This window comes from Haemorhous mexicanus, chromosome 18, assembly GCF_027477595.1.
Source record: "Haemorhous mexicanus isolate bHaeMex1 chromosome 18, bHaeMex1.pri, whole genome shotgun sequence".
NCBI classification, from domain to species: Eukaryota; Metazoa; Chordata; class Aves; order Passeriformes; family Fringillidae; genus Haemorhous; species Haemorhous mexicanus.
In genome coordinates, this window is record NC_082358.1 from 12,568,779 (window position 1) to 12,584,215 (window position 15,437).

The 15,437-nt window shown below is 45.3% G+C and overlaps 1 protein-coding gene across 1 annotated transcript; it reads right to left on the bottom strand.

The window, feature by feature from the left end:
* Nucleotides 1–809: 809 nt before the first annotated feature.
* NPEPL1 (aminopeptidase like 1) lies at nt 810–13,544 on the bottom strand. Its single transcript, XM_059862562.1, has 12 exons — nt 13,361–13,544; nt 12,322–12,507; nt 11,004–11,174; nt 8,357–8,446; nt 7,615–7,696; nt 7,299–7,441; nt 6,667–6,744; nt 4,075–4,175; nt 3,349–3,472; nt 2,830–3,006; nt 2,437–2,547; nt 810–1,706 (listed from the first exon to the last, which is right to left on the bottom strand). The coding sequence occupies exons 1-12, from the start codon at nt 13,508–13,510 to the stop codon at nt 1,548–1,550; spliced, it is 1,572 nt and encodes a 523-aa protein (XP_059718545.1). The 5' UTR covers nt 13,511–13,544; the 3' UTR covers nt 810–1,547.
* Between the last annotated feature and the right edge of the window lie 1,893 nt (nt 13,545–15,437).

Consider the following 15,437-nt stretch of genomic DNA (forward strand, 5'->3'; position numbering starts at 1 on the left):
ATCAACACACTTCCCACAGCAGTTTCTGGCACCAGGTAGTGCTTTACACCAAGTGTTAAGAATTACCAAGGGCAGAACTCATTCAGATACAGATTTCTTAAAACCCAGGTGGACCAGGGAGCCAGACCAGCAAGGGAAAAACAAATACAGGAAGTAAGGGAGTTCTGGGCTAGCAGGTTTTTTTTTTGTTACATTTTGTCAATCAAATAGAGCCACACAACCAGAACGAAACACATCCTGCTCCCTTCTGCATTAAGCTTTCCAAGAAGGCTTTAATCAAAAAGGCTCTTGGTGGCCCTCAGTGTTGGAACTCCAGCTAAAGCCAACAGCAGTTCTCCAGAGATCCCAACAGGGAAAGGGACAATCCCTCACAGCTCAGCCTGACTTCATCTGCAGAGCAGCCAAGGGGTGCTGGGGGGGATTTCTCACCACTGACTCTGCTGGAGCCAGGAAATGCTTCCAGAGGCTGATCTGAGCCCCAGGACAGGGACTTGGTCTCTCTGTTCCAGCCCTGTCACTGCCATGACATCAACTGGGACCAGTCACTTCCTGTGGGTGTCCCAGCCAAACCAGGGCCTGGAAGCTCCCTGGGGCTTGTACAGAAACTCACTGAGCACCCCAAGTGCTGCTGAATCAAATGAAGTGAATCAGAAAGTTCTGCAGGACTGCCCCAAAGCACTTGCTGCAAGCTGTTCCTCTCTCAGCTCTGAGTGCTGGGAAAAGGAATGTGAGCAGGGTGATGATGTTGTGCACAAAGTTTTGGAGCACTCAGTGTTCCCAGAAATGTAAATAACACCACAAACACCACATGGGATATGTAAGCTTCTTTAATAATAATAAATTTATTAAGTGGCAAGAAGCCACTCTGCTTTTGTAAACTGATTTTACTCAATCACAGTCCCTCTATTGTTTTCCTCATTTAATATGAATACATTCTGTAATTTGTATGTGAAACAATTACACAGGCATAGGTTCTGAACCCTTCTTGCTGATTTTACTGGTCAGAAGAACATTAAAACATGCAGAAACAGCACCTATAGGCCTTTTCTCATTACATCTCCTTTGCTGCTAAGCTAAACTGTTTCTGAATAAGCCAAGTCTACAGAGTTTTTTCCTTGTCCTGTGTTCTGAGATGTAGTGGGCCCTGCAGAAATGTCTGATAAAACCTCACATATAATAATTAATTCAGAAGGCTTTGTAAGCAATAGCTGCAGTTGCTTCTTCAGACTAGAGAGAGCTTCTCATGCATTAATGCACTTAGTTAAGTTTTGTGAGGAGCTCAGAGGAGGACATGGCCTCTTCCTGATATGGTTAGTTGAGCCTGGACTCTGCACCACTGATATTGTTCAGCAACTGTGTGCACCAATAATTTAAAAAAAAACCAAACTAAACAATACATCAGGCTGTTTTCATCAGAAACAAGTAATAAATCTTATCATGATAATAAAAAAAAAAAAAAGGAAATTTCTGATGTGTGACATTTCATTGCTTGAGAGCAGATCAGTGCAAAGTGAGGTAAGGCCAGAGCCCGGCAGGGCTGGGCCGTGTCAAACCAGGCGCCGTCTCTTGGAGTCCCTCTCCATCTCCTCAGGGGGAGAGTCCCCATTGCAGCCCAGGGGGGACACCAGGTTCAGCAAAGGGTCCTCAGAGGCCCCTCCAAACAGGGACAGCAACAAAGCCACGCCATAGCCAGTAGCTCGTTCCCCCTAGAACAAAACCAAAACCACAGAGTTCACACTTGGAGGAGTTGCATTAGTTTTAATTTGGCTGCTGATCCAACGAGAGCTGTGGTGGTCAGCAGCACTGCCAGCCCCTGCTCTGTGCTGCTGGATCCTCACCACCGCTGGAATCTGTCCCAGCTGGATTAAACTAACACATGGGAACAGAGCTCCCACTGACTTGTGGGTGGAGAGAGTCCAGCATTGTTCAGGGCAGGGGATCTCCCACCCAGCCTGAGCCTGGATTTGGAATATGAGCTGAGTAAACTGGGTTTAAAAAAAAAAAAGAAGCAAGTGGAGTGAATTGGCTTGGCTTTTAGGAAAAAAAAAATACAAGTTCCACCAAAGGGAACATATTTTTGGAAAGATGATCAATTCTGGTCAATCATCTTAAAACAACATGGTTGAAAATGGAAGGCTGGGATTATTGCCATGAACAGAGACCAGGCAAGTTGTCAATGCTCACAATGATAAAGATGTCACTGATTAAAGTGGCTGTTAGAATATCTTAAAACCAAAACAAAAAATACGAACAGACGAAACCACCCAACCAAGAAACTCGCAACAGAGACGAGCCAGTGCTTTTCTAAAGGACCCTTCTCCACCTATTCCTGTCCCTCTGGACTGGATGGACCCAAGAGAGGCAGTAGCTGTGTTTCCCAGCTGTGTTCCCCAGCTGTGCTCCCCAGGTGTGTCCCAGGAGGGGCAGGACACTCACGGCGTGCACGGGAGCAGCGATGTCGATGTGCACCCACACCCCCGGCCAGTCGAAGCCGATGTGGGAGGCAATGAAGAGCCCAGCACAGGAGCTGGGGGTGTTGTCTCTGTCCTGTGGGAGCAATAAAAACAGAGTTGGTCTCACCAGCAGAGAAAATGTAAATGGTTCACTCTGCCTAGAGGAAAGACAGTTCCACACATTTCATTCAAAGCTTAACGAGTGGCCCTAGAAGAGTCTTACAAACCAACTTCACTGGAAATCCTTGACTTAGTCCCCAGCAGCAGGGTTGCCCTGCTCAATTCCTCTCCTGCCCACACAGGGCACTGTCTATCTACAAAACACATATTTTTATGTAATAGAGAAATTAAAAAAAAAAAAAGAAAGAAATCTTACTGCTACAGAGTTCTTCATATCAGCTACAGCAGAGGTAAATTCACTGAAGTGAAGCTCAGGGCAGTACACCAGAGGATGGACCAAGTCTCCACAGTTCCTGCCAGCTTTAACACAAGCCTTTTCCCACTCTTCATTATTGGTAAGGACAGCAGCATGGTATTTTCCTGTAGCAATTCCCTGGTGAGGTAAAGGACAAAATCAGGAAGAAGTCACCTTCCACCACTGCTCATCAATATAACCTTGTATAAAACAGGAACAGGTGCTAGAAAATAATGGTGTTAAATTTGTATCGCCTGTGTATGACTTGAAATGGAAGCCATTTCATGGACAAGAAAATCCTGATCACTATTAACAAATCAGTTCTGGTAATTATAAATTGAACTGCAAACGTGAAGTACTGGACTGCTTACATCAGCTGCTGATGTCATCAGAACACCACTTTTAATTTAAGTATGCAAAAGCAAAAAAGTTGCATAAAGAACAGAAGAGAAGCTGAGTTATGAATGTGCAGTGCTGTACCTGAGCTCCAGTGAGAGTGGCCATATCCAGAATGATATCAGCCCCAAGGTCTTTGCAGGCGTAAGCGACTCCATCAGCCAGGATCAGGCGCCCTTCTGCATCAGTGTTATTGATTTCCACAGTTCTGGGAGGAAGAGAGGGCATGTCACACTGCACTGCTTCAGGCTGGAGGTCAGGACTCTTCAGAGAGCAGCCTCAGACCTCACGTGCTTCTCTTATTTGACTCTGCAAGTCTGTAGGGCTGCTACTCCCCAGCTCCAAGCATACAGACAGAGCACACGAGGAAAGGGGAAGTGACAGTGCTGCCCTCGTGGCAGGCTCAACCTGTTGGGCCTGTGTGATGCTGGGATTCTACAAATCACTGCCAAAGAAGTAACATCTGTTCTTAAAACAAATTCTGAACCAATGGTGGCCTGTCTTTGCTGCTCTGTCACACAGTGCAGCTGCAGATGGACCCAGAAAACTGGTTCTACTTCAAAAACCACCTAAATTCTGAGTGCTTTAAGGGAAGTGCAGCTCATGAAATCCATGTATTTTGATGTATATTTACATACCCCACAGGAAAATCTAAGCACACTTAAAACTCACTGCTATGGATGTCTGAAATGCAATTACCAATATTTAGGGAAGCTGGTTTATAGACAGCTTCACAATCTGCATGGCTCTCAGCTTAACAGAAAAATGATTTTTGTTCTGTTTATGGGAAAGGGACAGACACAATCTTACTTTCCAGAGTAAAGGACATGAATGTCATCAGGTCTCGTTGCACGTGGTCCCACTGCATTCTCAGCCAGACAAAAAACAGCATGAAGATTGTCCTTAAACCCCTGTAACAACCAGAGGGGAGAAAAGGCTTTTGATTCCCATCAAGCTGACTTATTGGGACTGAAATCAGTGAGGGATTAAGACTCCTTGACAGCAATGCTATAATTTTCAAAGGAAATCTGGTGGGGTTTTTGGACAGGTGGGTGGGTGTTAGTTGAGTTTTTTAAAATGTGCCATTCTTGATGGGAGGCACAGAGCATTTTTAACCTGTTTTGTTGTGGGTTTTTTTCTTTTTTCGTTAGCCTCCTCTCTTCTAGTTTATCTCATAATGTTTTAATTTTGGTTTAAAGTCAAATGCTTATGTGGTTATGGATGGTATTTTAAAATGGATGATGATTCTGTTATTTATACAGCAGTTGTATTGTGTGGAGAGATTCTAGGAACAGACAGGGAGTCAGCAGCATTTAAAAAATGAAAACATTGTTTCTCCTTAACTAGACAGTTAACCTTAACAACATCAAATTCTGGGGGAAAACCTGGCTCTTAATCTCTTGATAAAAGTCTGTGGCTAAAGAAATCTGGGCTTGCTGAATCAGCTCATATTCTGAAGTCTAAAGGGCAAAGGCATCAATCAAAACCTTTCAAAATAATGGGCAGCATTTAGAAGCCAGAAAGTAATTCCAGTTTCTAGCCCAGCAGGTGGGCAAGCAGCATTGCTGGAGATGGACCTTCCCTCCATGACCCAACTATTCACAGCCTCACTGCACTGCACTGCATTTTTCTCCTCCAAGGGAGACATGTTGTTAATCTACTGTCAAACAGTGAAAATCTATTTCCAGTATCAGCTGCCTTTTCCTAAAGCTCATTCTGCCTGCAGCTCCTCAAAAGCAGGATTCACTATGCTAGCATGCAGGATCACGTTAACAATAAAGAAATCAAAAATTTAAGTCAATCTTTTTCTCTTCTCTTTTGTGTTGGAAAGCTCACAATAGAGGAAATGCATCTTTCTAGGAAAAATCACTTGTTTAATTTTGACATCCAAAGCCTTTAAAATCATGTTGTATAACTGCTGAACAGCATGCAGGCAGATATTTTATGAAGATGGAAAATAACCTCTGCCCCTCTTCCCACTGAGCTTTCTATCCAACACACATTTCCCACTTCAGTCTCTGTGACAAAGCATAGCTCAGTGAAACCTCTTCCCCCTTTCTTTTATTCTTAAAAGCATTAAAAAAAAAAAAAAGACTTGAAATAGTAACAACAAATTCTTCCCACTGCCTCTCTGACCATTTCTTCAGCTGGGATGTCATTTACAGGTCTTCTCACACGAGACTGTAAAATGAGGCACTGAGTTCATTCTTTTGTTTTTACATATAAAGATTTCTCCAGGCTCAGTTAGTCCAAACACATCACTGGCAGTTTATTCACTGCTGCAGTAATTGTGTATGAACTGACAGATCACTGGTGCTCACATCTACTGTGACTGAATGGAACTTCTCTCAGTGCAGGCAATCACACACAAAACTACTCTGGAAACAAGGACTGAGCCTCTGAAACAATGTCCCCCAGCCATGGCTATCCCAAAGCTCTACATTCCAGCTCCTGTCCCTTGCAGACCTCTGACATAACTTTCTGAAGGATTTAGTTATGCAAGGTAGTTATTCTGCCTGAGATGCAGCTCACAAATCTGTTTTCAATTTTAATTCTCAGCAGATAACTGTGAAGTTTACAATCTTTCCACATCAAGCATGCTGTCAGGGCCAAGGCACAGAGCTAGACTATTGAGAAATGGGAATTTGGCACTGATCAGCCCCTGGACAAAGCATCCATCAGATCTATGCATTAATCTGCAGCAGTAAATATTTTTTGAACTTTGGATACTCCTTGGAGGCAATAGCTGCTCTGTCAGCAAGACTCAGTCACTGGATTTGTGGAGAGGGCAGAGTTTTGTTGGCAGCAGCCACTTTTCCCCAGCTTGCATTGTTAAAGTGCAATAGGAATATTTGTAATTCTTCATATTTCAATACCTGGCTTCTTCTCAGCTCCCCCACTACTTTCTGACCACAGAAGCAAACCAACAAGCAGCTCCTGATGACACTAGAGCTGCTATTTACCCACTAGGTTAATATTAGACCTGGCACAGGATTTGGAATATAGAAAGACTTCATATCCCAGAGTCACTCATCCCCTTCTTTGCTAAGGTGACAACAGCTGCCCCAAATCCCACAGCTTAAACAAAATCAGCACTGGATAACTCAAGTACAGACCTGATTCAAGGAACCAGAAACCACTCAGTCCACAAAACAAACTCTGAAATTCAAGGAAGACCCTTAAAAAAAAACCAGCACTCAAGGAATTTCTCACAAATCTCAAGATCCCAGTAAAGATGTGAAATATTTTCCTGGAATAGCAGAAAGAGCAGAGTGGCTCAAGCTCACTAAGAGCAGTGGCAGGTCAGAACTTCAGGATTAGACAGGCCTCTGTCTCTGGGAATATATCCAAGCTCCTTGGCAGTGCTGGGATACATGATATCAATTAACACATTTTACTTACTTGCTTTACAGTGGCTTTGAAGGCACCCAAAATAGCAGCTGCTCCACCACAGTCTCGCTTCATTCCAGGCATAGTAGTCTGTTTAAACAGAACCACAGAATTTTTTTTTTGTCTTTGAAAGAGAATTTCACAGTAATGCCTGCTAGAACCAGTGTTTCTGATGCTTCTGAGACTCTGGTTTTGACAGTGCTCAGCTGTCATCAACACAAACAAGCAACATGTGCCTCTGCTTATTGGTGGTCTTAGAACTGAAAAATACTAAACCTGGGCTGCTAAACTGTTAGGAAAGTAAAAAGAAAACATCGTTTACAAGTTTCACACTGAGGCCAACTCCAACGGGTTTTGCTTCTAACTTTGAAACCAGAAATTAAACATCTTTGTTCCTACTTTCTGCCTTTCAGCAGGCAATATTTAAAGGGCAAAATATCATGTTGCTATTGAATTGTTCTGCAGTGGTCCTTGAATCCTATTTGGTCTTCTCCCCTGATAGTTTGTGTCCATATGGATGACAAGAGAGCAAGCATTTAACTCAATAAAAAGGTACTTTTGTTTCCTACAGACATTATCTGAACTGCTTCCGTCAGCAAACAGCAGTGTAAGCAAAGGCAGTGGCAGAACAAGGGTTTCTGTACCTTTCCCTTGATGCTGAGTCCTCCAGTGTCATACACAATACCTTTGCCCACCCAGGCAATGGTCTGTGTGGCACCATCTGGAGTGTGGCTGAGAACTGCCAGGGCTGGAGGATGCAGAGCTGCCTTTCCAACTCCATAGATACCTGAAAACAGAATTAAACCTGTGAGGAAGAAAGATTGTAGGCAGCCCCTCTGGGTATTTTCTTGGAATACTACGGCAATAAAACAGTTTGAAAAATGTGCAAATGAAACATCACAATGGCAGAACATTCCAGTCATCTGCTAGGAAAAAAGTGTAATACTCAACAAGATGTACCTCCAAAGCCTCTCTCTTTCAGCTCCTCATCTCGGATAATGGTAGGAGTAATCCCAAGATCTTTGCCAACTTTTTTGATTTCCTTAGTAATTCAGAAAAAAGGACATTGTCAGTCAATCATCAGGACACATTTGTGCCTTTCCACACAAATGGGTACTCAGTTATGGGGTTTTGTGATTTTGCATGCATACACATACAAGCATTCACAATTTTGGGACTGGTGCTCCTTTTCCAATGGCCCAATTCCACTGACACATCCTTGACTTACTATGGCATAAAATATAAATTTGACCTTTAGACTCTGCCATTAAAAGAAATCTGAGGTAAAGGACAACCGTTCACTCGATTGGATCATGATGTAATAGGACAGGAATAATTTCATTCTTAACAGCTTTCCAGATCTTGATGATAAAACTCATTTGGAAATCCGTCTGCTGTCCCATGATTTCAGTATCACTGGTCACCATCAGGTTTAAGACAAGAATCCAGTGCTGTGACCAAATGAGGAACTAATATTTTCAGCTTCCCAGTGCCTTACTCCAAGCTGTAAACTCTGCCTCCTTCCAACTCTGCACAGTTCTATGAAACTTGAAAGGCCAAAGGAAGAGCCTGAGCACCCCTGGTTGAATTCTCTTCCCCCTGCTGACACACAGCTTGCACTGAGAGACAGCAACACCAGGGCTTGATTACAGCAGTCTAGAGTTCCAATTAGCAACTGTCACTCATCAGGGGCAGGACCAACCTCCAGGAAGTTGTCAGTGTTCATCTCGCTGCACGGGGTGTCCACGATGCGCGCGGCCAGCCGGACCCCCTCGGTGGCACTGGCCAGGCACTGCAAACACAAGGGAGGACACTGAGAGGGGCTGGGCTCTGGCACAGCTTTGCATTTATCCCTCTGCAGCCAACACCACATGTGTGGTTCCTCTGGAGCATGTTAATGCTTAACTGCCACCACCACAGGCAGTTAAACAATGTCAGCCAAGCTAACCATTATTTCTTGTATGTGTCCAGCTTATTTTACTATGTGCTTTAATTTCTAAGCAACTGTATTCTTTTGCTGAGCAAACTGGTGTTGAAAATTAGTATCCTTCTCCATTACCAAAGGGAGACGAAGAAGGCAATGTGAAATGGAGGAAAGAAAGATAAGAGGCAGCTAATTCAGGAAGTCACAATGAGCTTATGGGCTGCTGGGGTTGGAAACCTGCAGAGATTGTGTAATCTGCAACATGGGAAACTGCAGAGTTTGTACAGGGCAGGCAGAGTGGCTGAGGGAAATAAAGATCACTGCTGTGAGACATTCTATATGGCAGGCCGATGGGGAAACTGGGATATTCCATGTTTGTGTAAAACATGTACTGTTCCCTGATTTCTGTAGCAAAATGGACCGACCCTCACCTGGACTGAGCAAAAACTGATCTAAGCAAGAGTGGACAGAATCAAAATGGTCAAGCAGCCAAGGCTGTTTCCTTACAGAAGGATCCTCCTGGCAAAAGAAGGACCATGAAGACACCAGATACCAAGCTTCAAACTTTTAACTCCCATGAACTAACAACTTGAAGCCCTAAGACCTGGAGGAAGGAAACTTTGTGCAAGCTTTCCAGTAGCCACACTACACTGAGGACCACACACAGCACAAGGGTGAGTCAAGATGGCTTTCACAGGAATCTGAGGTGTTGGACACTCACTCACTCATGCTGAGGTATCTGAAGTTTGGCTTGGCCAGACCAGCCTAAGGACTCCATACATTTGTATCCCAGCACACTCCTAAACCTTGGCTTGCTTTGGAATGGTGCCCAAGTCCCTGCAATTACTTCTGATTGCTTTACTGTCCCTAAAGGGGTAGGGACCTCCTCAGGAGCCAAGCTCTGTCTGGAGTGATTCCCTGTTAGGGCCATGCAGGTAGAACGAGGTGCTCTAACCCCAAGGCCAAGACCCAGGGGAGCAGCATGACTTCCAGAAATAAGCTGTGCCTGTGTTTGTGTTTCCAGAGTGCTCCAGAGAACCTGGATAATGGCAGCCTTTAATCTTGCAAAGCTCTGACAATCCCTGCTAGTCCTCACCATAAAATACCCTGTACAATGCACTAGGTGTAAAATACAACATGCCAAAGGAGAGGTTTAGATAAAAATGTCTTACCACATGCTTCTTCCATGCTCTGCATTAGCTGTCTGGTGCTGGTTGAATTTAAGGGGTGCAAACTCAGCTAAGAGGAAGCCAGTAATATTTTTGGCATTGACATCAAGGGGAAAAACAAGAGGTAGAAATAATTGCAGCTTTGTTTTTAAGTTAAAAATAACCCAAGTGGTTTGGAATCTACCTATCTGAAGGAACTATTTTTGACAACAGCTATGCTTTTTCTGATTTGGGGCATGGAAAAATGGAGTGATCAAGAGTTGTACTCTCAGCACGCCTGTCTTTGTCACCTTGCTGAAAACTGGGCTGGCACCACTTTCTAGGGCCAAAGCAGTTCACGGAATAAAGACCAAGCACAGAGAAAAAGATACTGCAAAACCCCAAAACCCTAAAGCTGTAATTCTGTGAATTCAAATGCAGCAACACCACACCCTTTGTCAAATCCATTGCCAAAACTTTTGAGGGATTTCTGTAACCTCACTTGACTGATCAGCCAAGGAAGTATCCATCTGTACTAGAGCCCAGAACCTGGAGCACTGAACAGGGAGTTCCTTAACAGATTAACTGCAAATCTTGGAATAGCTTTTAAGTTTATGGATCTTGAGGAGGAATGACCTGGCATGCCAACAGTTACCTGATGTGGCATTTCCTCTCTGGAACAGTCAAACAAGGGAAACAGTCTTTGATTTTCTGCCATTGAAAGATGACTTGGACATATTTCACTGTCATGGACAGCTCATCTCCAAGGTGTTTTGTTTCTTAGGGTCTTGTTTCTGGCCACAGTTCTGCCAGAAAAACTCAGCCAAAGAGGTACATCAGACAGAAATAGCAGAGGCCATGTGTGATCCCTGTTAAGTGACTTTCAGTGACTTCACTGTGATATTCACCTGCACAGTCACACAGAGTTTTTGCCTGGGTAGAAAAAAGTGAGAGCCCACACAGCAAAAACAGTGTTGTATTAAGGCTAAAACCAGAGTTTGTATCTGTGATACACGTGAGAGAGGAGACATTTTATCTGTGCTGTTTGTTTGGTGTTTCCCACCGCTAAAATGTAAATTCTGATATTCTGACATCCTCAGAATCTGCTGCAATAATCTGTTCAGTATTTCTACTCACAGACGCTGTGAACTGATCAGCTCCAAGGAACCCTGAGCTAAGATAATTGTACAACACCTATTCCAGAGGCAGCTTGAGACAGGTGTTTGCACACGCAACAAACTGAAGGAAAAGGTGACAAAACCCCCCCAAAATCTTACTTTAAGTGTTGCCACTTCCATTGGTCCGTTGTTTTGGCCAACCAGGAAGAATTCCACTGTCACAGTTTTCTTCTCTGTGCGTCTGGAGGCGCTGGAGCGATGTGTGAACAGGGGGAAGGCCCTGGCCAGGGCACAGGCGGAGGCGAAGACCTCGGAGCGCTCACACACCATCTGCAACAGCAGCCAGCACAAAACATGTCACACTGCACCCACGGGCAAGGCTGCACTTAAAGGATCTGGGGTGCTACTGGGGAAGAGGGGGAAAAGGAGCTGGGTGGGAAATAACACTGCCCAAGACAAGCTCATTCATGGTGTTCTGCATGGACAGAGAGGCAGTGTGAAAGCGCCCCAGTGAACTGGTCCAGTTCATTTCCCATATGGAAATGAATTACACTGCTGCAATTAGTTCATCCTTATAAGGGAGCTGGACTGCTGTAATTATACCAGTGCAATTAACACAGGTTAGCCTACAGATCAAGACCAAAAAAAGCACAGGAAGCACCAAAATGTGCTCAAACCAGAAGTAACAAAGACAGAAATTATATGAGAATGTGAAGGCAGAAATTGTACGAGAATGTGGTTAGTATTGACCCAGAAGTTTGGTAACAGGTAGATTATTTTTCAGAAGTTCATTATAGAAATTACCAATGGAAAGCAGTTTCAGTTAAACATTTTCAAAGGGTAAAAATTAAGTAGAGTTATTACTCTTGCAAATAAGTTTTCCAAGTGAAGAGTACTACTAAATTTTGTCACTGACACTGGCTGTATGAGTCTTCTCCAATAACCCACAAATCTGATATTAATTAGAGAATCCACAGAAACAAATAAATTCATCAGGCTTGTATAGAAGATGACCAAAGAAGTCCAAGAGCCAGTGCTGAAAAAGACTCACACTGGAGCATTATTTGCATCAAGACTTTTAAAACTCACTGAACAACACAAGCAAGGCATCTCTCATGGGTTCTGTGATACAGACATAACACCCTCCACTTAGGCTACATCAACCTCCTGAAGCATGTGCTGACATCCCAAATCCTAGTTTGGAAAAAGCCACTAATAGTTCATTTTGCATGGGCATTCCTGGTTGAAGATGTTCCATACGAATCCAGCCTTAATTTCCTCCTCCTAATGTGCTTGAGCATGCACAAGCCATTACAGTCAGGTCTTGCCTACATGCCAGTGCAAAACCACTCATGTCAGGGTAATTATATCAGTCAAACCTGTCCACCTCCAGTCTCCTTGGAGACAGCTACAACCCGGAAAAGTCGAGAAAACACTCGCCAGACATTTCACCAGCAGCATTTCAAGAGCCACTTACAACAATGCATCTGTGGACCCCCCCGGGCAGGCAGTTCCTGACCAGGCGGGTGACGAACTGCGCTGCGGACGGGCTGTTGTGCCGGCTGACCCTGGACGGCAGCGCGGCCACCGTGGCATAGTTCAGGTACAGCGGGCAGCTGTCCGTGGGGTTGGGGTTCAGCGTGCTCAGAGCAGACTGCCAGATCTGGGGAGAAAAAGGAGGATATAAAGACAAAGAACTGAGCCAGACTTTCCTTCCCACCTCACTCCTGCTGTATTTAGGCACTTTTTAATGACAGGGGTTTAGGTGTTGGAAACAAAGAAATTGTGCACAACAACCTCTGGAGTGAAGAGAAACAGGAAATTTGACAAACCTGTTCATTAACCAGAAAATATAAACGTACTTTCCATTACAAGCATCTGCTTTAAGCCATATGAATTACAATCTAAAACCACACTGTTTAGTGCACAGGCTGGTTCAGAGCTCTCTTAACTTGAGACAGTTTTCCTAGTGATAAATACGAGGAATGATTTACTAGCTCCGAATTATTATTTCACATAGCAATTTAATTAAAAACAAATAAAACCAAGAAGGGTAAATATTGTCTTAAGACACTGGGGAGCCCTGTATAAAAACCCCTGCCAAACATCTAGCGACCTAAAAGCCGCAATGCAAAACGTTTATCATTCTACCACAAGCCATCACCGCCACTAAACAAACAGGTCCGCAGCCCCCACCGCAGTGGCTGCGGGCGGGGAGGGGGCTCTCAGCGCTCACTGCAGCCGCCCCCTGATCCCTCAGAGAGGGCAAAACGCCTTTCCCCCGCCGGGGTGGGCACAAGGGCTGCGGGAGCGGCTGCCCGGGCGGCCCCGCCGCAGCAACAGGCTCGGCCCGGCCCGGCCCGGGGGGTCCCCGGGGCACAGCGGCGCTCAGAGCCGGGCCCAGGGCCGGGGCCGCGCAGCCCCGCGAGGCCGCTGGGCCGGGCGCACACGCGGAGCGGGAGCCCCGCGGGCGCTGCCGGGCTCTGAGGGGGCGCGGACCCGCGGCGCGGCCTCACCTCCTCGGTGACCCGCGGCTGCAGCTTCCCCCGCAGCTGCGCCCAGGGCAGGCGGTGCAGGTTGTGCAGCTGCCCCAGCACGAGCAGCGGGCGGCTCTGCGGGTCCGCCTCGCCCGCGCTGGCCTGGAACTCCAGCTGCACGTTCGCCATCTTCCTGCCCGGCCCGGCCGCGCCGCCCCGCCCCGGGCCCGGCCCCGGCTCCGCGGGGCGGGGACGCGCCGGTGTCGCGGCAGCGCCGGGCACGGCCCGGGCAGGCTCCGGGCACAGCGCTCAGCGAGCGGGGCTTTCGAGTGCCTTTTCATAGTGCACTTACATGGTGGGTTGGAGTAGAAGAAGGTGTTTATTCTGATCTTTTAGTAGTTGCCAAGCGCCTCTATAAATGTTTGGTCAGCGGACAATTATCAGAATATGCTGATTTGGAAGGACAGAGATCATTGAGTCTAACTCCTGCCCTGCACAGACACCCCGACAATCCCAGCCTGTCCCTGGGAGCGTTGTCCGAACCCTGCTGGGGCTCAGACAGGGTTGGTGCGTGGGGAAGCTGATGCTCATTGATCTGCAGCCAGGAAAGCCGGGAAGGTCTGTGCAATCTTACACCTACGCGGGAAAAGTGAATTCTGATGCATATAATGGAAATATACCTAAAAGAAAAACAAAACAAAAAAACCCAAAACAACCAAAACCCAGGCTGAATTCCAGAAAAAAACCTCTTCCCTAAAGTAAGGTCTTTGAAGGGACATCACAGAAACTTTATTGAAAATAAAAGTTGTAGGAACATCTGTTGCAGAGGTCGGTTGTGCATCCTCACAGATGGGAGAGTAACTCAATACACAGGCTCCGACTTTAACGAGTCTCTTCCCTGAGCCATAGAAAATACACTGCTCAGGGTCCACTGTTATGCCAACGCGTAAGATCAGCGTGGGAGTGAGAGGACACACAGCAACTACCTCAGGATTGAGACATTCCAAAGATTCCTCCAGGCAGTAAGCTCCCAATCATTGAGTTCAAAATCTGAGAGTCCAAAACCAGCACATTCCCTGAATCCACAGCATCTGAAAAGCAAATAAAACAGTAGGAAACGCTCACCTAAGCCACGATCCTTTGCTGCAGTTAAGGACAGCAGAGGAGGGTCCTTGTGAAGGGAATGGGCTGAGGAAATCAATTTTATCTACAGAAACGCCCTGAGAACATCCCACCAACAGCAGCTGCAAACATTTCTATTTGTCTGAGCTTCAGCAGAAGCTGCAGCAAGGACCTGTCTTCCAGTTATTGATCCTCTACAAGTATCCATGGAATTAAGCCAGTAAAATAGAATCTTACATGATCCATTGTAATTAATCTGCAAAATTATAATGAATTCCCTGCTTTAATGAGTTTTGTTTAAGGTGGATGTTTGGTTTGGGTTTTTTAAAATAGTAAGCATAATTTTTTTTCCAATAAAATCAGTTTCATTGTAACCTGTCCAAGAACTTAAGTTTTGCAAGGCTGTACCAAAAGCAGTTTCCAAACAGTTAAGCTAGAATTAAGACTCCTTTGTGTTGTGGTTCATAAGAGCAAACCTTAAATCAATGCAATCTAGGCAGTGACCACAGCATTAAGGATAGATATCCAATTTTTAGCACATTCCAAAAATCAGCAAGAGAAAAACCAATTCTTCCACATTACTTTTCTAGAGAAAACTTGCAGTAAAAATAAATTTGCTATTACAGTGCTTTTAATACTGTCCTTTTGGCATGTAATTAATTTCTGTTAACAAGTTGCAGCTCATTTTTTTGCACACTCACATGCATTTTAATGGAGAAACTGTGTACTAGCAACAGCTTTACAGGCCATTCCCACCAGGTGAGGAGACACAAATCCTTGGGAGTTGCTTTAGCAATGCTGTTCTGTTCTTTTGTAGGGAATCTGAGCTTCCATACAGGCTGAGAAGAATCCAGTACTCATGAAGAAGCCCCAGGCTGAGAGAGGGTCCCAACTTTGGCTGCAGCAGCACACAGAGATTTCCAGGGCTGGGCAGAAGCAAAGGCAGGAGGCCCAGGCAGCTCCTGGAACACCTGAGGAGGCAGCAGCTGCTGTG